The following is a 27030-nucleotide window of genomic DNA, read 5'->3' as shown; positions in this document are numbered from 1 at the left end:
TTCTCATTATATTTTAAAGGACAAAGAGTAACAGTCAAGAAGTAAGGACTTCCAGTGAAATTAAACTCAACTATGCTGATTTACAAAATAAAGTGCTACAGGAAACACAAAGTAAAACTGATTTGTGTGGGCTTCTTGACAGGTTTAGTGCTGCTTGTCACCCTTGTTGCTAGGGTCGAGTCACATTGTGATTCAACTCTTCTCATCAGTTGATTCATCTCCTTTAATGGGCTTATTTTTAACTCCTCCAGACCGATCCATTCATGGTTTGTTTGGGATGGCGTTCACATGTTTGCGATCACCTGCTTTTTTTTCTGCTGCCTTGAGGAGAAAAAGTGGGAGTTAAAACGTGAGGCTGCCTGGACTTGAACTTCAGCACTTGGCAGTCTGATATTACACACCCTAGGGAACTGGGGTTTTTTGTCATATTATATGGATGAATGTTGCAGGGCTGAAAGCTGCAGTTAATTACTATGTGTGAGTCAGGAGACAGTTTTCTGTGTTTTTTTTTTTTTTTTTTTTTTAACTTTTGAAAACTTGACAAAAACTCAGTCCCCAGCAATATGGGTAGCAACAGAGCCAATGTGAGACAGCGAACGCAGGTGCCATGTCTTTCATCAAATACAGGTGTGCAGGCTGGGCACTCTTAAATATAGACTCTAGACATGTTTTTGCATGCTATTAAGTCCTGTCCCCCTTACTTAAATTATAAGATATGGTCAGCCTTTTGCTTCCCTTTTCCCAGTGGATTAGATGCTACTGGGCTGTGCACAGACTGTCACTTGACTTTGGCTGAAAGGGTGTTTTGTATTTTGGGTTAGCGGGTTATTTTGATTTCACAATCCGCTGTGTGCTGGTTTCCCTTTAATGCGTTGCCAGTGAGCCTCATCTGTAAAACTCTTCCTTATCTCCCCTCCCAGGTTTACATAAACAGCACATAAAGACCAGTAAACTAGAGTCTGACACAGGGGCCACAATATGGGGACACACAGGTGATAAAAATCACCTGGCTAGCTGCGAACTTGAGGCCTCCTGACATTTGGTGTCACATTTTCCCTTCACTTTCCATATTTATCCAAAGAAGGAAAAGGACAGGTGTTATTAATATAACTAATGGCAGCTCCTTTCTGTTTAAGTGTCCCAGTCAGAGTCACAGTGTCTGCAACACTCTCACTGTCACACTGAACGGTATCAGCGCCCTGAAACCCAAGACCTATCTGGACCACAGCCATCAGTAACTTTGATTTACACTTGTACTTTTCTCCCACGAGACGGTAAAGCGTCTGCTTGTGAAAAAGGATGCAAAAATAACGTGGATTCAAAATGTCAATTTGACCTTTAACCTGCAGTAGCTCAGTGATGGCTGTACGAGTTGGATGACTGTGGTTGTTACGAATCCTTCCTGATTATCCCCCTTGAAATAGCGACGTGTCATCTTTCACTGTCAAAGACTGAAGCAATTATGTTGACCACATAGATCAAAACCCGCATTCCTTTTCAGAAATAATAGTCTTTTCATTTTGGAAAACAAAATAGTCCCAAGTGCGTCTCCCTGTGTTAAGGTTATGCTCTTTGTGTTGCTTCCTTTATACAATGAGTTTATTGTTCTGTTTTTCTAATGGTGCATGTGATTATAGCTTTCATTTAATGTTCAAATATCCATCCATCCATTTTCTCAACCACTTATCCGGTTCAGGAGGACTGGATCCTACGGTACTTTCAAGTCATCTACGGATTATATTCTCATTTAACTGCTAAATTATTAGGTCTTAGAAAAGCACTAATCAAAGTTTCCTACAAGCAAATGTCAAATCACTTATTTAGTCCACCAAATTCTCCCAAAACCAAAGAATGGTGCAGGGTATAATCAGAGATGGCACTAGCTGTAGCTGCAGAATATTTGGTGCTTGAAGTATAAATTATAAAAATAAATGGCGGTTATTTTTCTGTAAGTCCGCAGAATCAAAATCAGGAGTTTTACAAGTCATAAGAAAACCAATAAAAATCAGGAGGTTTATAAATAAACTGTTACATGCTCTGTCTCTCTCTCTTAAATTTGCATGCACTTTCTCTGAGCCAAGTATCGTCAGAAGTTCCCTCTCGGTATTTATTTATTATACCGGAGAGGTTTACCAGCTCAACTTAGAGCAAAGCCTGGTGTCTGTGCAAAGTTGAATCTCAGCTTTATCTCTTCAAATACCTCAAAATGCCAAGCCAGTCTGTTGAGGTTTCCTGTAAATCATCTTCTATAGTTAAATACAAATTATGCCAGCAAGAAAAAAAAAAAAAAAAGAGTCCATCTTTCAGCTCTGTAAGTGCTGACTCCTTCACAAAAAGAACCAATAATACTCCTTCAGAAAACCTAATTTGTACTATTTTGCTGTCAAGATTCACATTTAATCATTTATGTGTACATGCCCGGTTATCCTAATAAACCCTGAACAAGATTTTTTCTTTTAACTTTTCTGCTGTGTAAAGCATTTTTAAACTCCCTGTGAAATCTTTTGAAGTTGCTTCCCCCTCTCTCCGAAAGAATAATGAGAGCTTATCTGGAACAGCTGTTATCCTCAACACAAACAGGAGTGTGCTTCATACAAAAAGGCTGCACAGGCCAGTCTGCTGCAGCTCCCCCCCCCCCCAATCCTGGAATCTGTTGCTTTCCCTTAAGATTTGGCATTATTCAAACTTGCACATAGATGTGAGCGGAGCAGCAGCTCCTCCTCTGTTACACTGTCCTTGGGGCCATTTCTTTTCCATCCTTTGAGCAGATTAGAGTCATACTCGCTGTGAGTCATGCAGGGTGGGTGGATGTCTACACAGGGTGTGGTGGGTGAGGGAACCTACTGGCGCTTGCGGCTGCCAGTGTAGAAATAAAGCATCTATAATTTGGCTCCAAAATTGCATAAATGTAAATGAATGGATGGAGAACTTTTATTATTATCATGCAGTTAAAAACAACTCGTGTGTCCTCTCATTTGGTGACTGCACGTGGTGGAAGCTGTTGATATCTTCTGAAGTCTATCAGCAGTGTCACATGAAAACTATCAGAACTCCTAATCTGAGCAGTAAACAGGAAAGGCACAAACTGATGCTGAAACAGCTGGATATAAAAAAAAAAAAAAAAAAAGCTGAGGAGCCTTTTACGCAAACATTGCAGTCAGTTTAACTCACACCGACTCCAGCCTTGTGCTTTTAATTTTAAAATATACCGTGAATGTTGGAAAAATACTGCTTGGTTATGTAATAACAGTTGCCGGAGCCATAGGATATAGATTAAATGCTCTGTTTCTTCTTCCAAAAAATGCGCACCAGATGCGTTCCAGATGCAGCAGGATTGATTTGTAGCCCACACTAGATCAGCAGACCCCGAAATGGCTGCACTGCTATCCAACAGCAGGAAAGAGAAGGTGGTGGTGGTGGGAAAAAAATCCTACCTCCCAAATCACCCCCTTCCCACCTCCTCTCGAAACTTTACCAGTTTCGAAAAGTAAGGCTGAAGCGCTGAGCAGTAGCAGCGCAGGAGGAGGAGGAGTTCATCACTTTTCCTTTGCACTGTCGACTATCTGTGCCTGTTAGGCTGAGTCTGACAACTTAATTGGTTCCCCCGGGCGCTCTTTTCTTCTTCTTCTTCTTCTTCAAATTCAGCTTTTCGTGCCGTCTGCCACACCTGCCTGCCAAGCTGATGGGCGCGGCTGGGACCAGTGCCCAAATCTCTGTTTTGACTTGCCTGGGAAAGTTGAGCGAAAAGACACAATAGGATTGAGGACTATAAGGACATCCCCGCACGACGCGTCAGCTTCACATAAACACATTGTTCCTCCGGTGGTGGATCAGTCGCTCCATCCTGCGAGGAATCCGTATTTGATCGGTACTTGTTGGAAGTGGCTGAAGGTATGGATTTTTTTTTCTTTTTGTTACAATGCAGTGCTCTGGAAAAACTTGGAGACTTTAAAGGGGGGAAAAAGAAGGGGAAAGTTGTTTAAGCTGGATGTTGCCGATGTTTCTTCCCACCTGGCTGCTGCATCTCTGCACTAACTACTGCGCTCTGGGAGTTTGCTGATGGGCTGTCAATCTTTTTTGGGGTGTTTATAGGTTGGAATTGTTATAGTCTTAAAGGTTCTCCGCACATACTTCTTGGCTTGTGTGTACAATCCATTGGGGGTTTTTTGGGGATCATTTTTCGGTTATAGTGATCTCAGGGTAGTTTTACACATTCTCCTTTTGCTGTGCTATTTAGATCCGTCTAAATATACCAGAGGCTCCGGCCTTTCTGAAGCATCACGCTTTAACTGACATGAGCCTATATTTGCTGCTCAGATCAGTTACAGCCTATGATAAGTAACTGGGTTTTTTTTTTTTTTTCTTTTTTACAAGCTTCAAGCTAAAAGGATTTATTGGGAGAAAATATCTTCACTATTTAATTTTCTCACAGCAGTAAAAACACCATAAATGTGTTACTGATTACAGGTAGAAGCTGTGGTTTCAACACCACGTGGTACAGGAGAAAAGTAACAAAAAGGCCATCTTATGAAGTTTCTCTGCATTGCTGTTTCTAAATAAGCTGAGTGTAGATGAAGCACATGCACTTAAATGCCCTTACTTGGCTGGCAGGGTGTGGTGAGAGGATGGTCTTTCAGAGCTGAGCGGTGATCCACCAGCCTCCTTTGTTCCTTTGTGAGTTTGCTCCTCAAAGAAACAAAAGTAAATAGAAAGTCTGCTGAAATCTATAGATGATGCTTTTCTGTGGTGTCCTCTGTTCACATGAGAGGTAAATGTGTGCTCTTGTTGCATATGTTCTGCCTGTCTGCTGTTAGTGGAAGGGGAAACCATATGGTGGTTTTAAAAATACGATCAGGAAGACTGGTGTGATGACATTTTGTGTTTCAGCTGGGATGAAGTATCAAATAAATGCAGTAAACAAGCAGCCCGATCTTTAACCCAGATCATTCCTGGGAGAACAATTTTGTCTTTTTTTTCCATTAAATGTTTGCTAAAATACCATCTAACCACAGTTAAGAAATAAGCAGACGGCTCTGAATATACATGACTGTGGTCAACATTTTATCATCATCTCACCAGATTAAAATGGGATGGACGAGTTAACAAGGCAGATGGACTTCTCAGAAGAAAAGGGTGAGATTTCTGGATTTCCTCCGAAGTTTTTGGAATGGCAGTACAGATGGACAAAGCCACCATTAAATCCCCAAAATAAAGGCTTGATTCACCCAAAATAGACACCCATTAAACAAAAACTAACTGCCACAGACAGTTTTTGTTTTATTTGAATTGGATTTGATTCAGAATCTCAGCGTCCCATTTTCACAGACCTCATAAAGTGATTTCTTATTTGAGGGTTTAAAGACAGATCGGTGTAGAGGCTCAAAAATACTTTGTTGCTACACGGTTTTAAATAGCGTCCTCCTTTCCTTGGTGGTGGTTTTGTCTCTCTCTCTCTCTCTGGGGGGTCTTATTATCACTAACATCACTGCATGCCTTCACTGGTCTCACTTTCCATTGCTCATCACGTTGTAAGTCATCCTCTGGGTTTCCCTTCAGCAGTCATAGTTAAATGTTAAAGCAGAGCTCATTGCGGCCTAACAGCTTCTGACACAGGACGGAGAGGTCAAGCAGCCCCGGATCTTAAGTTTGACCATTGCCGAGAGGCGTAACAGGAGAATAATCATGTAATCAGACGTGCTGTTCTCTTTTATTATTGATCACTTCTAAAGCAAATCTGCTGAACTTTATTTATGTAACACTTTTCATAACCAGTGGTTAGAATGTGTTCAAGGCTTTGGCAGAGTCGAGGAGCATCGGCAGCAGGAGCATAACAGGCCTAAAACAGATATAAATCCCTAAAAGGGAAGGAAAGCAGGAGTGAAGAGGAGGAGATGAAAGGAGGAAGACACGAACAAGAAGCCAGCATGAAATTAAAGGAATTTTTATAATCTATAGCTGATGCCAGCAAAACTCAACAGGCTGCTGCAGGAGAACAACTTGCCTCCTGCTGGAACAGGGGTGTTATTAACATCAAAATTATCTGCACCCATAATTTATGCAATCTTTATTTAATGTTCTTCTAAGTCATGCCTACATATATGATGAGCATCAAGGCTCGGGCTGACCTGAGGACAAAGTCTTTGATTACAGTCAGAACATGTCAGAAAGTGTAAATCCAAGTTGGGACTGAAAATTCATAAAGAAAAAGCGGTCGCAGGGCGTAGGGCCCGGCTCGTTCTTGGAGGTGATTTAGTTGTTATTCTCCTGTTACGCCTTGTGATAGCAATCACAGGGTCAGCAATCTGCAAATGAAGACCTCAAGATGTTTGTGAAATTTATGGTTGGGGCGTTTTTGTCAGTAAGAATCAAAACACCCTGAGAAAAAAAACCTGACACGTCAGATGTCCTCATTTGATACTTTAGCTTTATTTAAATGCAAGGCTTGAGTTTGATTTGATTTTACGGGAAACCACCCAACCGGATGACCTTAACTTAGCACTTGGTTGTTTTAGAACCAGTTAATTGCAAGTCACCTGTTATTAAAGGCTTCAAGGTTGCAACTAGTACTTTATTAGTGTTTAATAGATCAGTTAATACTCTATTAAAAACTATGAGGCACTATTAAGACTAGCATTTTTGGGTTTTTAGATTAGGTTATCAAAATCATTAGTAGTCAGATCATGAGTGAAGTTTTCGTTTGTGTGGTTGTTAATGTTCGTAAGCAATCACATAAAATTCACTATGGTTAGAAATTGTTCATTCATTTCATTTAATTACATTAAAAAAACAGTTGTAGGAGGACATCGACCAACCTTGCTCTCCAAAAGTGTAATTAATGTGCTATAACAGTTTTGTAATCCTCTCTCACCCATTAGTCTTTAGTTATAGTATAAAAACTCCTTTAACAATAAGTGTCAAGATGAGTCTAGTCCGTGAGCTGGGGTTAACACACAGAAATAACTTGTTATTTCTGTTTATTAGTTTATTCTTTTCATATTTATTTTCATTCTGATCATTTCTGTTATTTTTCTGTTGTTATGTGATCTGTTTTCTGTTATTCCGTTATGCCATCCTGTCTATTCCATAAAAAACAGATAATGTACTGGCAAAAAAAGTACATTTTCAGTTTTTTAACAATTTTTACAAAAAATAGTGTACCTTGCTGTAATAACTCTCAGTCTTATACCTATATGGACACAAATACCGTGCACACAGTGGTAATTATTGTTTCCTTTTCATCAGTTGTCACAGAAACCGTAACCTCCACAACCAGACTGACATCTCTCCCACCAAGTGAGTCTCTTTGGTCTAGCCATGTTTGCCTTAATTGTTGTCAGTAAACTAAAAACAAAAAAAGAAATAGAGTAATTATAGTTCTAAAGGAAGTTCCCGATGAGTAACTGCTTCTTGTGTTTTGCTGTGTGTCTTCGTTGCTAGAGGGAACCAGCGGATCAAATCACAGGAATATGTCCAGCAGTGCTGGAGGGTTGGGCTTGGAGAAGAATGTCTTAACCCAGAACAGCAGCAGTGGAACTTACTTTTCTTCATGTGAGAGCAACTTTCCACTTAAAATGAGGAAGCTGCAGTTTTGTTTTGAGATGCTGAATGTCACATTTTTAACCCGAATTACAAAAGACAGATTCTAGGTTTTTGCATCCAGGCAGCGGGAGAGGAATATTTTATTTCTTGAAAGTAGCTCTGACGTCATTATTGATGCACTAAAATACAGCGGAGAGCATTACTATTAAAGGAGGCTGAGTTGGAGCTGGTTTACTGAAACTTACGGGTGCCAGAGGGAAACAGTTACTGTAATTAAGTTTTAGCTCCAAACTCAGTGAAGATACTTAGTTAGGTGTTACGGTTTCATGCTACTATATACTTCTGCTCCACCACATGGCATAGGGAAATACTTTGCTTCTTTTAGTTATTTAGGAGTTTTTAAATAGAAATGATTATTTTTGTGCAATATTTATGGGGAACTTTTACTGACTTGAATTAATAAGTTAAACCAGGGTTTAATGTAAAAATGCCAAATCTGGATGTTTTTCCACACTAAAACAGGATTTCCTCTTGTTGTAAAGTAACTATCAGTACTCGAATTTAGATTCTCCGTACAGTTTGTGGACTATACAGAGGCACTAAATTAAATAACTGAGCCCGTTTCAACAGGTTCAGTTATTTCATTCCAAGTGTGAGCTTTTGCACAACCGGTCAGCTGAACGTGTGGCAATGTGAGTGTTATCTGCAGAATAGGTATAACATTAATCATATTCTGCAGGTGAACATGTTCAGGAGTTTCAGTGGATCTGTTTTAGCTGCTAATGTACACTTGCCACAGGAAATCATTTACTTTTCTTTTTACAAACAACAGTTTTTCTGAAATAAAAACAATTGCCTTCTGTACTGTTATTATGTAGCTTCTTCTATTCTTCTTCTTTAAAGTGGATCATCACTATATATTTTCTTCGTACTGCAGTTTAGGTAAAAATGTATTAGGCATGTATTTATAAGCATCAATCTTTCTGGCATTTTGCTGCAATAAACCAGTATTTCCAGTATGTTCAGTTTTTCTGAGATGTAGTGGAGCAGAAGCTAGAAATACTCATGTAAAATGCCACTATCTTAAATTTACACCTGAGAAAAGGAACTTAGTTACTACTTCCTGGTCATATTCGTCCAATCATGACTGAAGAGTTCTGTGAAATCATAAATAATTTTGGAAATCATCCCTCCAGCTTCTGTAGGTGTGAACACCGGGAGCTACAGCTCCTCCTCGGGAATCTACCTCGGCGGAGACTCCTCAGGAGGGGGTGAAGGAGGTGGGACCTACATAGATGGAGAAAGCTATGGAATTGCCACAGGAGGAGGAGGAGGAGGAGGAAGCAGCGGAGGCAGTTATCTCGTGAGCTCCGTGTCCAAGGTCCGGTCCAGCTCGTCGGGCGGTGCCAGGAGGACTCAGACTGCTGGCTCATCAGGAGGCCTGTCGCCAGCTTTCCAGGAGAGGAAGCACATATCCAGCCGCTCAGGAGGCTATGATGGTGAGATCCTGTTAATAAAACAGTTGGCATCAGAGAGTGAAGGAAACTGGCACAACTCAAGGGTGCTGTTTATACTTCTGCTCAACCATTGTGTTTTCTTCTAGGGAGTTCCAGTGCTAATTCCTCTCCAGAATTTACTCGCAAAGATTATGGAAACTATTGTAAGTGAAAAGGCTTATAAATGTTCTCATTGCACAATATCTCTCCTGTTTTACCCATGTGTCTGTTTTTCTTTCAGGCTCTGGTGCCACCAGAGGGAGAAGCGAAAGCAGAGGTATTTAATAATAGCTCCTCCCTTCATTATTTCTGCACCATCTGACTCTGAATTGTCCCGGGTTATTTATTTATTTTTTTTATTAAATGAGGATTCCATTGTCCATTGTGTGTTGTGATTTTTTTTTTTTTTTTTTCCAGAAAGCGAGATCAGAGTCAGACTGCAAAGTGCCTCCCCCACTCCCTGCAGATGTAAGACCTCTCAATCCGTTTGCTGCTGTTATGCAAGTTCTCATAAAGCGACAGAACTTTTTCTCATTTTGTTTTGTTCCTGAGTGCATTCATTCAAAGAACCACTTGTATAGTGAAAGATTTTTTACTGTGGGGTGTGTCTTTTGAATCATGTGGATCAGATTTATAATACGTCCCACTTCTCACATGCAAGTGCATAAAATTGTAATTTGTAACACATGTTGCAGTTGGTTCCTGTACATCAGCAAAAAGAGACGAGGGGAGGTTTAAACAGTGGGGACTGTGCCTTTCTTTGCACCGTAGCCATGTGGAGAAAAGGTTATGGGGCAGAGTTTTGGTGGTAGCAACGGCACACATGACTCACTGTTTGCAGTAAGTCCCATTTTAGACCAAAATGGTTGGAGCTGAGCAGATGATCATCGCTCCCCCTGCTGATTAAAGTCCATAAGTGCTGTTATTTAATCCACATTTTTTAACAGTTAGTCACTCTGTGCCACCTTTGGCCCCCTCAGACTGCCATGGTACATTGTGTGCAGTGGTGGAAGAAGCACTTTTACTAACTATAATAAAACAAAAACAACACCGTAACTCTCAGAAGTGGAATGTAAGTCTCTTCTTTTGTAGGTTTTGTAGCTATTATCACTTGCAGAAGTATTACAAATAAAAATATTTTTAAAACACTAAATCATGGCCACGTTTACACTGTGAGATTATTGCATAAGTACATTTTAGATATTTATATTATTGATTATTATGTTTTATGACAAACGGAGACGAACTAATATTTTCAGAGGACACATACCCCCACTAACCAAACTGAATGGAGAGTAAATATTAAAACAAAATGTTTAATTTTCTTTAAAGTGTTTTTGGTGTTTGCCTCTTGCAAAATTACAGTCTTCTGTTTTTAGGATTCCTTTCAGCCATAAACTTCTAACAGTTTCTGCTGCTGAGTTTCTAGCTCAAATTCAAGATGAAACAGTATCTCAGATATGCTGCATTGTTGCATTTGTTTGTGCTTTTGTGGCTCTGCAGGGACAGAGTTGGATGACGTGAAGAAACTGCTGAAGGGACGCTCTAGCAGCGTCAGCCCCACTCGCTCCTCCAGTGCCTCCATCACCCTGCCTGTCCCTAAAAAGGCCAGCGTGGAGACCAAGACCATCTCAGTGGCCTCTCAGTCAGGTATACTACAGTGCTAAACTTAAAAAGTCATTATATATTAGAGAGATGTCACAGGAAATCTTAATATGGAATAAAGAGGGAAAAATAACATTATCCAATAAATAGATTGCGTCCATGTTAGTCTGACTGTGGAAACAGGTTATAAGGGTTTAAACTGTTTAGTAGACTCTTATATATTGGTTTTACTTTTTCTCACACACATTCATACTATGTCTTTAAGCTCTTTTTAACTGTCACACGCACACTCACACTCTGATGGATGCATCAGAGGCCACTTACGGTTTGGTATAACACTTCAACATACAGACAGTGGGGGGCTACCGACCTACAAACTACAGGACAACGCACTACCGCCTGAGCCGCACATCACAGACACAAAATGGAGAAAAGTGAAAACTAGAGACACATTTAAAATGTTTGTCTTTGTGTCTTTGTGTCTTTTCTCTCCTGCAGTTTCAAGTTCTTTTGGCTCTGGTGTGAGATCACCTGGGTTCAACACCATTGATTTATCAGGACTGTATGATACTGGCTTGACAAATGGAAAGCTTGATAAATCAAGCCAGTATGATATCACAGACAAGTATGATACTGGTGTCAAATCAATTCAGTATGATGGTAGTCTGAAATCAGGACAGTATGATACTGGTGTGAGGTCAGTACAGTATGGTGGTAGTCTGAAATCAGGCCAGTATGATACTGGTGTGAGGTCAGTACAGTATGATGGTAGTATGAAATCAGGACAGTATGATACTGGTGTGAGATCAGGACAGTATGATACTGGTGTGAGATCAGGACAGTATGATACTGGTGTGAGATCAGGACAGTATGATATCAGTGTGAAATCAGGACAGTATGATACTGGTGTCAAATCGACTCAGTATGATGGTAGTCTGAAATCGGGGCAATATGATACTGGTGTGAGATCAGTGCAGTATGACACCACTGTAAGATCAGGTCAATATGACACTCTGGACTCCACGGTGTTCCCCACTTTCTCCTGGTCCACCTCCACTCTGCCGTCCTCCTCCACTACAGTCATTGCTGGCAACACCAGCAGCTACACATACCAAAGTGGGCAGGTCAGCACCAACAACATGGCTGCAGGCTTGGCGCCAGTCACCCCCACCTCTCCATCACCCCTGTCAGGTAAGACCAAATGTTCCTGGACATACATGGATATGTTGTCTCTACACATTCATTTATTATGCTCCATATCTACACGTACTTACATATAAACGAACATATGAACAAGGAAACAGGCACACTATGATAAGTCTTATATTAGAGATTAGCAGACGTCATCATGCCCATCCTGATGGTCCATAGTGTTGAATTTGAATATTCTATATTCTCTGAAAAACCTTGGAAATATTTTCCATATTTGATGCATGAGTTTTTGTGAGTTTTTGATACTTTTCCATAGTCAGTGTAATTCTTTTCCCTGAAAAAACAAAATAATTCGCACAAAATATTTTCAGGCAATACACTGCAAATAAATAAATAAATAAATAAATACCAGATGTAGTTTTTAATTTTGTCAGAAGGTCCAGTAAACACTCCAGTTAAGCCTTTCTTCCCTATTCTGGCTGGTTAGCATAGTCAAATTGTAAAACTACTCTGGGGCGATAAATGGAAATGAAGGATGCTTTCCTTCTCTACTGTGACTTTCCTCCAGTGTGAAATAATTGGTAGTTACTTAACCAAATCTCTGCATCTGTGTTTCTAGTTTATGGCTTTCAGAATAACCTGGCACCCACCTCGGCCAGTGTGCTCACCACCAGTGGAGCCAACGTAAATGGTAACCTGGGAGGTAAGAAAACCTTTTTTCTATCCTCTTTCTGAGTAAATCACTTTTTTGCCCTCGTTTCAAAATAGTGTCTTTCTTACATATTCATCTATGTGTTTGTATTTACAGGATATGGTGTTCAGAAGAACGTGACCAACGGTGGCAGCGCCATCAGCACTGGAGTCTCTACAAGTAAGTCTGCAACAGTTTAAATCCCCCTGAATCTGATAAAAAAAAATCATCAAAGGCTGAACAAAATGAATTCCTGATGGTTTGTCTTCTATCAGCCACTAGATCCCAAACTGATGATGTCTATAAGAAAGACTATAAGTACGTGGTCTCTGAAAAAGAAAACGTTCCAGCCAAAAGGGAGACAGATATGCTCATTTTGGCAAAAGACACCGGCAAGCAGTTTACCAGCAGCGGTATTCATGTAGGAGGAGGTGAGCCTCACACTCAGCGCCACCTACTGGGCATACAAGTTCCTCAACTTTCTTTAGAGTTTTAATCGGGAATTGGACTGACATGTATTTAGTTGCACTGTTTTTTATTCGGTTTTTTGCTATAATTTAAACTCCTTTAGAAATTGATTGTCTGTTACAGTTTGTCATTGTATGTTTTCAGTTTAGCTCCGTAAGAAAAAAATAAATAGATACATAATATTGGTGTTTTTTCTATTTTCACAGGGTCACTGTCAGGAGACTCGATAAAGAAGGAGAAGCTTATTTCGAGCTACGGTGAAACAGCTCAACTAAAGACAGAGACGGGCAACTCTTACTGTGAGAGCATCTTAAAAGCATCTCCAATGTGACTGATTTACAAAAAAACAACAACAATAATAAAAAATTGGTGATGTTGGTTTATTTCTTCAACAGATGGTTCATCTGGAGTTGTAATGAAAGACAAAGCCACCTATGCAGGTAAGTTTCATCGACATCAATATTGAGGAGCTAATTGACAGTGTACTGAAAGTTTAATGTTGGATTGAACTCGTCAATCTCTCTGCAGAGATTCACAGGGACAGCGGCATCTTCGGAGGTGGAGGACTATGCTGTTGTTCGGACTCCTGCTGCTCCTGGTGGAAGTGGCTGCTGGGCCTTCTCCTTCTCTCCCTGCTCTTGCTGGGACTCCTGTTTGGCCTCATTGCTCTGGGTAAGATTGAACTGTGCAGCCTTATGAGAGTCCCCCACCCCAAATACCACAGATAAGATAATACCTCAGGAGTCTGAAGGGTCAGTTTCTAAAGCTGCTGTGCTGTGAAGGATCAGAGAGCGACTGTTTTTTAACCAGTAAAAAGTGTTTCAGCCTTTACAGACTAGTCTCCACTATTGAGCTGAGAAACAATAAATGTAATTCTCTCCCTGGAAATATGATCTCTTAGTGCCGTCCCACCCCCATAAAGTCTGGCATTCATTCATTGTCTACAGACCAGCTCTGGAAATCGTTGCCGGATGACATCAGAGACTCGAGTTTGCTTTGCCTGTAGTACGAGAGCTCTTGTTGTGGATTTACCCTGATAAAAATGTGATGTCAAGAACCTGAAAATACATTTGCAACTTACACTGAAGCATGCACAGCCTGCTCAGAGTCTGTGAACTGATGAACATCTGTTTTTCGTCATTCAGTTCAATACATATGTTATAACTTATAGCTTGGTTATATGTTAAGTTAAATATGTTCCGAGAGGAACACTAATGAATTTATGAGTCTCACTCTCAATCTTAGACTGTGAAGCAACAGCAGAGTTTGAGAGGATATACACTTCATTTTTATGTCCATCAACATCAGTCCCTTGAAAACACAGGAAAAATATAAATCTGACTCTGTATGTCTGGATAAATAATAGCTTTTTTTATTGCTTTTAATTGTGCCAGTATTCCATATATAGTTTAGAAACTGAGGCTTAAGTGCCATATTAAAGTTCATCCATTTCTTTCTAAAATCTGCATTTCCTCCTTCATCCTGGTATGAAGTTGGAGGGCTAAATAATCGGTTAAATTGTACAAGTCATCATAACTGAAGTATAAACTTCTGGGATGGTCTGTACCACTTAGAAAGCCACGTTGTAGATCATACAGCTCCACTAAAACACTTCAAATAGCACCAACAGCACAAACACTGTCTAAGACCCCTGTACGGGTAGTATGGAAAGGGAAACCGCCAACAGTAACCAAAAATGCTTTTGCTACCAGGCTGTAAACACTTAAAACGTTGAACTATACAACATTTAAACAGCATCTTAACATGGAAGTCAAAGAGGATTCACATGCTTTTGGAGACAGCCTCAAGTGGCCTCTAGGAGAACTGCAGTTTTGGGTTCTTATCCATTGGATTTTTTTTCCTCAGGCTTGGAGGCTCCCACAGAGGAAAGCTGCAGACTCTAAAAGAATCCCGTTCTGTACTTGTGCTCACATTTACTACAAATATGAGCAAGTAAATATGTTAAATTTTAGATTTTTAGACCACAGCTAAAACATCATAGTACTTTCATCACGGAGTAATAAGATAACACTTTACATTTGAGAAGCTGTAAATAAGAATCTTTGACTTACGGTGGAAGCATCTGCCTGTCTTTTTCTCAGCTGAGGATGTGAGAAAGCTGAAGAGTCGAGTGGCGACCCTGGAAGCTGGGTCATCGGTCGCTGGCGCCCACACCAGTCGGCTGTCTTCCAATGATATCAATACTTATGTGGATGGTGGAGGTGTGGGCACTGACAACACCATAGGCGTGGGTGGAGGAGGTGGAAGTTCAGGATCCAGGACACAAGTTCAGATTTCCACAAGTGATGCCAGCGCAGGTGGTAATGGCATTGGAGTGTCTGCTGGTACTTCTGGTGTTGGAGCTGGTACCAGTTCCAGTGGGAGCTCCAGCAGTAGTGGAAGCAGCAGCGTCGGGAGTGCTGGTACAAGTCAAAGTGGTAGAGTTGATGCTGCTGGTACCAGTCAGCGAGTTGGGGTTACCGATTTTGCTGGTGGTGCCGGTACTGGCACTGACCTCAGGATCAGCGTGAGTGGAGGACACATAGATTCTGCTGCGCTTCAACTGGCCATCCAGCACATGTTAAGGGCTGAAATGCAGTCGCAGGCATTCAAAGGTACTACACACACACACACACACACACACACACACACACACACACACACACACACAGATACTATCATGCACTACATTCATGTAACTGTTTTCCTTTTTCAGCTACTTTAGCGTCCTCAGTACAGGCAGAGAGAGGATTGCCTGGGCCTAAAGGTAAAATATAAAAAAGTTTATTTAATTACATCTAAAACTATAATGTTCTTGAGGTAATCAAAATCAGCTGTATGTCATTTGAAATTTTAAAAATGTTTACTTTTCTACTCTTTTTAGGTGACCCTGGAACTAAAGGTTTGACAGCAGTATCTCTTACTGACCAAAACATTTTCTTTTTGGAGTTTTTAGGGTGAAGTCCATTTTTCTGCTCTTATTTCTCTTGTGTTTTATTTTTTATAGGAGAGCCTGGTTTCCCTGGCATCCCAGGTGAGTAATGATGACTTACATTTTCATTTAGTAATCACTACAGCCCAACCAATTTATTTCCAGGCCGATATTATCTGTTTGCTGATCTATCAGTATCAGCATTTATAACAGCACTTAAAACAGTAAAGAGGAGAAAAAAACACACTTCAACCATGTTAGGACTGTTAACGTTAGATACAATAGTTTGTCCACCAGAGGGCAGGCTACAATTTTCCTGTTGTCAGCGTGTTTGGCACACAACACAAGCTGATCTGAGTAGATTTGGGCAGGGTGAAAATGGCTCGACAAGTGTTAGCGAGATCTGTTTGTGTTTCGTGTGTCTGAAGCAAAAAAATATCAGCCGAAACACTGGAAAAGTGGATTTAAAATACCTCCAAATATCAGTGTCAGTATCAGCATTGGTATTTTATTTTTAGTCCTTTATTTATCCAGGTAAAAATCTCATTGAGATTAAAAATCTCATTTCCAAGAGAGACCTGGCATCATGGCAACAAAAGTCACATACCACAAAGGTATACTAATACCTTTGTATTAGGATGCTAATCATCACATTATTTTATATTTGTGATGATTTTATTATATTTTATATTTTTCTTAGAATTACTGTGTGGTATTGTGACACATTTTTACTCACTGTGATTGTGACTTCAGGTCCTCCAGGTGCAATGGGACATCCAGGCCCCGAAGGTCCCAAAGGACAAAAAGGAACCCAAGGTACACAAAACATTTCAAGTTAAAATTGAATTCATGATGTAGCTGCTCAGCTCAGTTAGAGCCAGTGATCATCTCTATGCTATATGTGTGATCAGGTGAACACGGAGCTGAGGGGCCACCGGGTCTCAGAGGTCGTGAGGGCCCAGTTGGCCCGAGAGGTGAGCCAGGACCTCCAGGCTTTGGAATTAAAGGCGACAGAGGTATGGTTCATACTCAGAGCAATCAAAGATCTTGTCTAACTTGACTCGCAAACAGTTTGTCACTACAAGATCTTTTATGTTTGGCTTGTGCAGGTGCTCATGGAGATCCTGGGGTTCCTGGGCCTGTAGGACCTATCGGGCCCCCTGGACCAAAAGGTGAGATCAGTGAAGATGGAGCTTTCAAGTTTAAGTAAACAAACAAACAAAAACATCTATGCATGCCTCCTTATTGAGCCATTTAATCCCTCGTGCTGTCTGTACCGCTTGCAGCAGCAGGTGGCAGTATAGAGTCAGTTTATGAATACAGCCTCAAGATGCAATTTGCAGCTGACATTACTTATCAAAACAAAAACAAAACAAACAAAGAATGGCCTATCACTGGTTTATTTGTATCCGTACTCTCCAGAAATATGTTTTATTTGAGACTTCATGCATAATTAAACTCATATGTCTTTCCTGTTTTTCCAAATAGTCTTACCAAAACGCTTAGAAAGCTTCGGTTTACAAAACACCGGAAAAAAAGTTGTTTTTTTCACTACAGTTATTTATTTGCTTATTCATTTATTTAACATCTGTGTCACTTTAGAGCAATTTTGATTTCTCAGTGTAATGAAAGAAAGAAAGCTCAAGCTTTCCTAACAGTTTTTAAATTCTTATTTTTGTCCAAATGCTGTTATAATTATTAATTGCTAATGATTCTTGCAGGTGCACAGGGGCTTTCTGGACTTTCTGGGCCACCAGGTTAGTGCATTAAATCGAATTCATCTACTTGCTTAGCAGAATTTACCACAAAATGTATTTAGCACCAGCTGAAAAAAGTATCATTAGTGTTTTATCTTCATTACTGGCCTTTAACATGAACTGCTTTGTGATAGGTCAACCAGGTCCTCAAGGTTTCCGTGGCGAATCAGGGCTTCCTGGGGCTAAAGGTGGGTTTCACACTACTCAGCTGCTAAATAGTGTGAAATTCATAGTTAAATTATTTATTTTTGATATATTATAACGTCTTTTTCTTACTCTGCAGGTGATAGAGGGCTGGCTGGATTCCAGGGACTTAAAGGTTTGTTGTACATCCTGTCAGGATTTTAAAGGATCCTGTGTTGGGCTTGTTGATCAGAGTTTAATTCATTGTTTATTTCAGGTGAAACTGGTGACAAAGGTCCCAGAGGTGCACAAGGTCAGCACAGCTTTGTAATTGAAACTGGATTTGTAGATGCAAAATTAGCATGTTTTAAACTCCGTTCAGTCTCTTAATTTTCTGATCGAGTTGTCTGACTTCTCAGGTGAACCCGGTTTACCAGGTCCGCCCGGGCCAGCTGGAGAAAAAGGCTCCAAAGGATCAGTGGGTGAGTCAGAGGACGTCTAACCTCGGATAGTAGATTCTAATCGATTCTCAGACACTGGGATTGTGGTACTGTGCTGGACTGCCTCCTGATGTTTCATGTGGTTGTTTAGAACCTGCAGAAGCATGAAATGACATCCTCTGTCAAAGAGGAGTCCGCTCATAAGGCTTCCTCTGTCTATAGCTAAGACTTGTTATTAAGTCACCAGCATATATGTTTATGTTTTAGATAAATTAAATATAAAATGTTTTCTGCTTTTTGCCCATCAGGACTTTCTGGACAAGATGGCGCAAAGGGATCAAGAGGTGAATAACTCATCATACAAGCACTGCATTTGCACTCATTTACATATTATTTAAATAAGAATATACAACAGATATAGGTAACATTAATACATTTATTTCACGCAAGTTTAAAATAGAATAATTAAAATAAAAATACATGAAAATAAATAAATCTTATTGTTATTCCTTGCCCCCAGGTGACCAAGGACCTGCTGGGCCTCCTGGACTCAGAGGTCCTGCTGGGCCTCCTGGGGATAATGGACTTCCAGGTAAGGTCGCTGCTCTAACACATTAGCAGATAATAAATCTGCTACATATATTTAAAAATATATTCATAACATTTCCCTTCTGTAGGAACACCTGGACTTCAAGGACCACCAGGTACGACTGTGCCATTAATACACCTCTCCTGTTGTAGCATATTATTAATTCTCTGGGGTGACACTTTGATTGCTGTCCACACTGATAATGTACTTAAATTGTATTTTAGGGATACCAGGAAATCCAGGACAACCCGGCACCAAAGGTACACCTGCGTATGTCTGCCTGCAAGGTTTTTTTGTGCTGTTGATTATGACTTTAATACCTTAACGTGAGATGTGCATGTCTGTTTAAGGTGACACTGGTGCACCAGGACGCATCATCAATGCAGGTAACAGAACATCATGAAACGTATATTTTAACAGACTCCTGATAAAGACTGGAATTTGATATCTGATAATCACATACATTTAGCAGCTGGCTCCACTGCTGTTGGCATCCCAGGAGCACCTGGGCCTGCCGGTCCTCCTGGTCCCCCTGGGCCTCCAGGATTATCAGGTCTGACGCTTGATAGTTCAACATCCATTTCATTGCTGAATTATAGTACCAGCGTTAATGTTTTGGTTTTTATCTTTAATTTACCTCCTCAGGTCCCATCGGCCCTGCTGGTCTGCCTGGCCAACCTGGTACGTCATTGTGGTTTTTCTTGCTCTCAACTTGAATTTTCCTTTCAGATTAAAACCCTAAATGTCTGTTTGCCTTTACAGGTCCTAAAGGTGACAGAGGAGAAAAGGGAGACCTGGGAGAATCAGAACTATCCATGAGGACGAGTGAGAGGGTTTCTTCAAGCAGAACAGACAGTGAGTACTTTTGAATGGGAAAAAAAAAAAAATATATATATATATACACACACACACAATACATATGTATTGTTTGGTGGCTAATGCTAATTTTAGATACAATAGGTTCCACTGTTTTACTACCACAAAGTCACATTTTTTTACTTTAACCTGTCCCCCACTTGAGTTAGCATTACTTTGATAGTAGCCATTATTCAGTATTTGCCACTTCTCTTTAATAAACTTGTTTTTGTTTGTGCTTCAGGGCTGTTTCGTGAAAATGGAGGTTTGGCACAGTCTGGCCCACCCGGCCCACCGGGTCCACCTGGGCCTCCAGGACGTCCAGGTAGATAACACATTTTATATTTAGTAGAAGTTTCCAGCACATCTTCACATTGTTCTAAGACGCACAGAGGACAGGAAACAGTCTAAAGAGCCCAAAGCCCCAGGAACACTTACTGTAGTCTAGAGCAACTTTATTGTCAGACTAGTCAATCAATACAGTTGTTCTATAACATTATACACATAATAACAGGTAACATCTTTAAAGGTTGTGTGGGATTTGTTTGACACAATTAAAATTACCTACTGAGTCTTTTAAAAATGTTTTTATTAGGAGATTCCAGACAAGGACCTCCAGGACCACCTGGGCCCCCAGGCCAGCCAGGCAAGTTTCTGTCTCAGCGCTGTTGTCGCTGCGTGTGAATCTGATTCATTCTTCATGTAAAAACTCTTATTTTGTTCTTTCTAGGTTATGGAAGACCAGGACCTAAAGGAGACAAAGGGGACTCCAGCTTTGTATCCAGTGCTGGTGGTAAGATCCACAGTCATAATTCTGTTATATCTAGATTTGGGTTTTACATGTAATTAGTAGTAACAGAGCAATGCCACTGACTTCAGCACTGTTCTTCTTACAGCAGCCTTATATCCAGGACCACCAGGGCCTCCTGGGCCTCCCGGGGCTAAAGGATCAACAGGTGATTAGTCTTTCTGAAGTGGTCTGATCTCTGCCTTTCTATTAGCTCTTTATCATACAATTTTTATCTTTGTTTTAGGTCCTCAAGGGCCCAGGGGATACCAAGGTATGATTTTTATCTTTAATTTTTGTCTACGTTTTTGTCTTTTTTTAAAATCATGCATCCATTTATACCAAGCCTCTCTGCTTGTGATGCTTATATAACTCTTAAATAATTGACATTTGTGTTTCAGGTGAACCTGGTCAGCCAGGTGTGCCCGGCACCCCAGGAACACCAGGAACCAACGAGAGAGGTCAGGACTTCTAAATAATCACATTACAATTAAATTAAGCCATGTTTACACATGAACTTCGGAGGGGGCAATTGCACAAGTTGACACAACACAATGTTTGAATTAGAGAGCTGGCACATTAAAAAATACATTATGCTCTATCATGTTACTTCAGATGTTTATATATCAATTCTGACTTACAGTGTCAACATATGCTGGAGGACGTGGGCTCCCAGGACCACCGGGCCCACCAGGGCCTCCAGGGCCTCAAGGACTCAAAGGTAAAGCTAACAACACACTTAAATCAGTGGATGAGATGCGTTATATTAGCTGTATGAACTGTGAGTGTGTCACGCAACAACAATACATTTGTTGTTTATCTTCCAGGGGACACTGGAGCTCCTGGGATTCCAGGCTCTTCAAGAGGTAGATAAAATCATGAACAATGTCCTCATTTCTGTTTACAATTATAGACAAAGTCACGAGTGTCTTCTTCTTAAAAAACAGAAATAGTTCACAGTGGCTTTAAAGTCCACTTGTACTCCACAAGGATTTTAACTGTAGGGTTTTTTCTTCCCCAGGCTCAATCTCAGTCACCTCAGGTCCTCCTGGTCCTCCAGGTCCTCCTGGCCCTCCAGGCTTGCCGGGCTCCTTTGCTTCTTCTACTGAGATGCGGCAGTACATCAGTGACTATTTAAGTAAGAGTCTTTCTAAAGGGAGATCACTTTCAGAGGGCAGAACATAGTATTGACTTGTTCCATTTCAGGTAGAGCCAGGCAATCTGCCATTCCTGGACCACCAGGTCCACCTGGACCACCAGGACCCCCTGGAACCTACTCAGGCTCTATAGATGACATCTCTCTTCGTGTTATTGCATACCTACGACGTAAGCATTTTTTTTTTATTACGTGGGAGAGAGGAATACTTATTTCAGAGACACAGTCATTGAACCAGAACCACCTCTAAATTTTTTGTGTAATTTCAGGTTCAGACTCAGGGTTCAGCTTGGGTGTTCAGGGTCCTCCAGGACCACCTGGTCCTCCTGGACCTGCCTCTGGATCCCTGACAGTCAGCGGTCTCGTAGCTATGCTTCAGAGTGAGTACAATATATATTTTAGCTGTATCATATCCAGCTTGCATTCAGCACAGCACCTCTACAGTCTCTTCATCATCATCTATCTTGCATCATTTTTTGTTTTTTAAACTTGGATGCACCAAGCTAAACTGTGTCTTTGCTCTGATCTATCCAGGAGATGACGTGAGGAGATATTTGACAGGACCACCAGGGCCACAAGGGCCACCAGGACCACCAGGGACATCAGTAGGACTTTCAGGCAGTTATAGAGTAGAGGAGATAGCTACATATGTCTTCAATATCATGAATGGTTAGCAAAGATTCTTACCAGAAAACACTAAACATGGATACAGCAACTGGACTTGAACTAATGGGTTTAATGTTATTTACAGAAAGAGGGATTGCAAGAGGTCCACCTGGGCCACGTGGTCTTCCTGGGGTTCCAGGGCCTCCTGGTCCGGCAGGGTCTGGCTTCACTACTGCTACTATTGACTATTCTGCACTAATAAAGAGTAAGAGCATTTAATTAGTGTCTGTCTGTTTTTATTAATAGACACTAATGTGTTTTATCTGGATAACTAAAATAACCTGCGTACAGAATGATCTGGATTCAAAGTTTCTAAAAAGTTGCTCACTCATCTTCTTCCTCATCTCTTCAACTTCTTAGATTCAGATTTCCGTTCATGGATCGCATCTGCTGTGCAACAAGGCCCTCCTGGTCCTCCGGGTGTTCCAGGGCTACCCGGCCCTGCTGGCCCTCAGGGTCCGCCAGGAGTCTCCACTGCTACTGTGTATGGGGCAGGAGGTCGTGGCTACAGCTTGGAAGAAATCCAGCGTTACTTGCAGGGTATGTCTAACAGAGAGGGCGACAAAAGTCCTGTGTGTATGAAGCAACGTCTAACCATGAAAAATCACTTGGATACTCACTGTTTAAGGGTCAACTAAATAATTTTACACCAGTGGAAATAATTTTAAAAGTATCAGAAATGTTATCCATCCATGAATTAAATTTCCATTTGTACTCAAAGAAATGTTATTTGTGAACAAAAATTAGACGTTTTAGCTTCTGTCTCTTTAAGACCACTTCCTCCCGATTGGTTGCCCCTCACCAGGCTTCCGCAAACAGAATTCAGTGCTCCACCTCTTTATCTGAGGCCAAGATAAAGCCAGAGTAATGTCAGCTTGGCACAGTAGTAGAAAAAAATCATTTAAAACCAAGTATTTGGCTCACCAGGGTTTCTTTTATGTATGCTGACCATATTATTTAAACTGTGTTTCTATGTTTAATAGAACATCCAAATTCTATAATGCATTCATATTATATATTCCTGAAAATTAGGAAAGGTTTAGAGATGCAGAAGAAGAAGCAGCAGTCTCTTGTGGGATGGGTCACAAAGTTCTGGCTTATTATGAAACACATATCAATCATATCTTTTAATCTTGAGTTTAATATAAGATTAATTTTTAGTTTGACAATTTAATTTGGACAGTTTTTACTTTTTTTTCTGTTCATCTTCTTATTTAATCCAAAATCTGTTTGTACCAGCTTTGTTCATCTTGGTCTCTGTTCTCTCCCAGGTTCTGGGTTTAGAGGTCTTCCTGGCCCTCCTGGTCCTCCAGGTCCACAGGGACCACAGGGTCCACCAGGCACTTACACTGGATCAGTTTCTTACAGTGGGAACTTCCCCAGGGAGAGCATCCGCACTGAAATTCAGCAGTATCTAACCAGTAAGCTTTTAACATCCCACACAGACACAAATATGAAAAAACATTCCCAGCAGCACAGATGAGAGCAGATATGACACATTTTCTCTCTCCAGGTGACAGTGTTCGCCGTACCATCACGGGACCTCCAGGGCCTCCCGGTCCAAGGGGTCAGAAAGGAGAGCGTGGAGAGCCAGGCTACCTCCAGACCTACGCACAGAGCCAGACCTACTCTCAGGGTGACTCTCGCAACAGCCCACAGATCACACAGATTGATGTCAGCAAGCTTGCTGAGACATTGGACTACTCTAATGTCGCCATGAAAGTTACAGACTACATCAAGAGTAAGTAAATGACCAGTTACTCTACCCGTTTCTGTACCTTTGTGGCAAATGTGCTGTTAGAATTACAGTTCCTATAATGCTGGGAATTCTACATGCTAGACCTGACATGACCTGTTTTTTAGCCTGTATGGTTTTTTGTATTTTATGGCAAAAAAATGACACCATAAAAATTATATTATTATATTAGCAATGGTGCATTGGTTAATGCATTCATCTAACAAGTGTCAGATTCCCGGTGCAAGTCAGAGAGGAGACAAAAAACCCTCACAGGGTTGCATCAGGAAGAGTGTTATAACAACTCTGTATTCAGATTCAGTTGGAAGAATTTGCATTAAGTCTCTCTGTCTCCAAATTAAGCACAACAATGCTGCATCCATTATAAGCAGCCTCTTCTGTGAATGCTCTATGCTCAGCAAACCTTTGAAAAATGGTAATGTGTTGCATGTTAATAACAGATACATCCCAGTACGGGGACTTTGAGGATTTGAGTACTTCTCACTTAGGCAGATGAAAAACATGCAAATTAACTTATATGACTACAATTCCTTCTTTTTTAAAAAAAAAAAAACCTTTCTGCAGGTCAGGGCCTGCTGCAAGGGTATTCAGGTGGGGCTTTGACCACAAATGTTCGAGCTATTCAAGGCCCTGCAGGCCCGCCTGGCCCTCCTGGACCACCTGGTCACAGCCGTGTCTTTGCAGCCTACAGCAATATCACAGCTGATCTCATGGACTTCTTCAGACGTAAATATACTTATGATTTTCCACCCACTGTATCAGCAATGGAAAACTGTCTCAACTGCTGTAAGTGTTGCTAGACAGTGCCGCTTTACCTCTACTAAATCTGTTTTCCCTCCTTGCACAGTCTATGGCACCATTCCCGGCCCTCCAGGAAGCCCTGGACCAAAAGGGGAAAGAGGGTACCCAGGACCCAAAGGAGACAAAGGTACAATAAAACCGATTTTATTCAACAGTGCATACAGGTAGAGTAACATTTTAGTGCAGAAACAACCTGAGAGTTTTGTATGGTTACAGGTGATCCTGGGCCTCCAGGTTTAGCTGGAATACCAGGGACATATACTGTCCAAATTCCACACAGAGTGCAGAAGAGGGAAGCAGGTAAGCTATTATGATGTCAAACTACAGGAAATACCAATTACATGCAATACTGTGCAAAAGTCTTGAATCAATGCTCATTTCTTGACATTTTGCTTCTAAGGAGCCAGACTTTCTTGTAATTTTTGTTGAGGAACAGTTCTCTAGGATTTCCGTAGGTTTTTCAAAGGTTTTCTTCCAACATTGGCTGCTTTTTCACTTATTTTCAGTTCACTCATTGTTCCTGACCATTTCTAGAGGAATATTTCTTTTATTTGATAAGCAACTTAACACTAACCTATGAATTAGTCAAGCATAAAAAAATGATCAACTCTAACTCAAGAAATGAACCAGTATCATGTTTACACATAGCAGACAACTTATATTTTTAGGCTTTTAGTTATTAGCAGCTTGCTGCAAAAGCGTGGCATTTTCTCCCCATTTTTTGAAAAGTGCCAAAGATGAAAAAAATTTATTTTTAGACCAACAAGGTGATTCCCAAATAGATCTTAGCCAAAAATACAGCATATCTCAGCATGGTGTGCAGTGTGAGCTTTAAAAAATTTGAGGAAACTGGACAAGTGGCAGGCCTAAAAACTATGTACAGTTGATGAACAGTATCTGAAAGTGAATCTGAAGGGAAACTGAGAGAAAATTTGTGCCAAACTACACAAGAACAGGACTGAAAATCAGTGGTGACTGGTCTTATTATCAATATGTGCAGGGGAGGTCAGTAGACAGGTACAACAGTGAGGGTCTATAGCTATCAAGAAAACACAATGGTTTTGATAAGCTGTCCAGATGGTATTCCATAGCCTAAGTTTTCATCGTGACAATGATCCCAAACATACAGTCAATGCGCACACACACACACACACACACACACACACACACACACACACACACACACACACACACAAAAACTGAACACAATCAATCATGGCTCATGAGACCTCAACATTATTTGAGAGTAGTGGGATCATCTTGACAGACTGGAACAAAAAGAAGCCAACGTCCAAAGATCTTTGAATGTCCTTCGGGAACCCTGGAGAACTATTCCCAAAGACTACTTAAAGAAAAAACAAGACAGCTTTCCCCATAGTGTTTAGGCTGTGTAAAGAATAAAGGTTGTCGTACTAAATATCGACTTCCAAACATGTTAGAATTTTCTGAACTCTTTTTTTGCGTTGTCTACTGTATTTCCATGTGTTTGCACATATTTTCAATTTTCCTAGTGAAATATAAAGAAATGAGGGGTGTCAATTTTGCATAGTACCGTACATATGAACCACTGCATTCCTACCCACTCTATTTCATCCCCTGCAGGCAATAAACTGGTTGGTCGTCGTCAGAAGCATCGCCGTCAAGCCGGCAGCGGTTAAAAGGCTAACATACTACTGGATCATAACAGATTTCATTTTCACTCAGTCTTTTTTTTAAGGTCTTTAACTGTACCAATTTAAGTAGCTAAAATGCTTTTCACTGTTTCCAACTGTAGAAAAGTCAGTTTGAGAAAATAAAAGCAGCCAGAAAAATGCATCAGTGTCTTTAAAACAGCTTCAGTAGACAATAAGGGTTTATAGATGCTTGTCAATTTTTTTTTTAAATCATTTGGGTGTATAATGTTTACTTTGTTTAATTAGAAGCTTGCAATCGGACTTTTTCCTGGGGCAGCTTTGTTTAAGAGAATATATTTTTAAGCAACAAGTAGCAGTCGCTGATATTTTTTGCATCTTTTTCCACACTGAGTGCCTGGTGTACCTTTTTTTTTTTTTAAATTGTTGTCATATGAGGATTATATTGTATTGAGGACTATATAAGTGTATCCATCAGCATTCACCACATACAAATTACAACAGCTTACTCTTTAAACGCATACATATAATATTATGTAAACCTGACAGTCTCAGACAGACGGGGGGTTACAGTTAATGTTGCTGC

General features: G+C 40.6%; 1 protein-coding gene across 3 annotated transcripts; it reads left to right on the top strand.

Moving 5' to 3' along the window:
* The first annotated feature begins 3489 nt into the window (after positions 1 to 3489).
* On the top strand, positions 3490 to 26859 carry col17a1b (collagen, type XVII, alpha 1b). 3 transcript variants are annotated; one of them, XM_005474223.4, is made up of 56 exons: positions 3490 to 3891; positions 5080 to 5133; positions 7243 to 7293; positions 7438 to 7548; positions 8736 to 9038; positions 9143 to 9199; positions 9277 to 9312; positions 9453 to 9503; positions 10539 to 10685; positions 11139 to 11831; positions 12412 to 12495; positions 12601 to 12663; positions 12759 to 12914; positions 13158 to 13250; positions 13347 to 13391; positions 13480 to 13623; positions 15054 to 15566; positions 15668 to 15718; positions 15836 to 15853; positions 15959 to 15985; positions 16637 to 16699; positions 16795 to 16899; positions 16993 to 17055; positions 17605 to 17640; positions 17775 to 17828; positions 17924 to 17959; positions 18041 to 18076; positions 18183 to 18245; positions 18512 to 18547; positions 18724 to 18795; positions 18881 to 18907; positions 19017 to 19052; positions 19143 to 19178; positions 19265 to 19345; positions 19438 to 19473; positions 19555 to 19647; positions 19892 to 19972; positions 20243 to 20293; positions 20378 to 20440; positions 20544 to 20603; positions 20682 to 20708; positions 20836 to 20895; positions 21078 to 21155; positions 21262 to 21300; positions 21456 to 21572; positions 21641 to 21760; positions 21860 to 21970; positions 22125 to 22259; positions 22342 to 22461; positions 22617 to 22796; positions 23528 to 23677; positions 23770 to 23997; positions 24577 to 24738; positions 24860 to 24940; positions 25030 to 25113; positions 26416 to 26859. In XM_005474223.4, exons 2-56 carry the CDS (start codon positions 5091 to 5093, stop codon positions 26469 to 26471), a joined length of 5562 nt encoding a protein of 1853 aa, XP_005474280.1. In that variant the 5' UTR covers positions 3490 to 3891; positions 5080 to 5090; the 3' UTR covers positions 26472 to 26859. The 3 variants fall into 3 exon arrangements, with proteins under 3 accessions (XP_005474280.1, XP_025753306.1, XP_005474281.1); XM_025897521.1 differs by having other exon boundaries at positions 19262 to 19345; XM_005474224.4 differs by lacking the exon at positions 5080 to 5133 and having other exon boundaries at positions 19262 to 19345.
* The last annotated feature ends 171 nt before the right edge of the window (positions 26860 to 27030 follow it).

The sequence above is a fragment of the Oreochromis niloticus genome, linkage group LG13 (assembly GCF_001858045.2).
Source record: "Oreochromis niloticus isolate F11D_XX linkage group LG13, O_niloticus_UMD_NMBU, whole genome shotgun sequence".
Lineage (NCBI taxonomy): Eukaryota > Metazoa > Chordata > Actinopteri > Cichliformes > Cichlidae > Oreochromis > Oreochromis niloticus.
The sequence above is the reverse complement of the archived record's forward strand: the minus strand, read 5'-3'. Positions and strand labels throughout refer to the sequence as shown.

Coding starts and splice junctions, on each gene's coding strand:
- col17a1b (XM_025897521.1), top strand. CDS start 5,091: ATGGACGAGTTAACAAGGCAGATGGACTTCTCAGAAGAAAAGG. Junction 12,496..12,600: donor CGTAAATGGTAACCTGGGAG/GTAAGAAAACCT, acceptor TTGTATTTACAG/GATATGGTGTTCAGAAGAAC. Junction 15,986..16,636: donor TGGTTTCCCTGGCATCCCAG/GTGAGTAATGAT, acceptor TTGTGACTTCAG/GTCCTCCAGGTGCAATGGGA.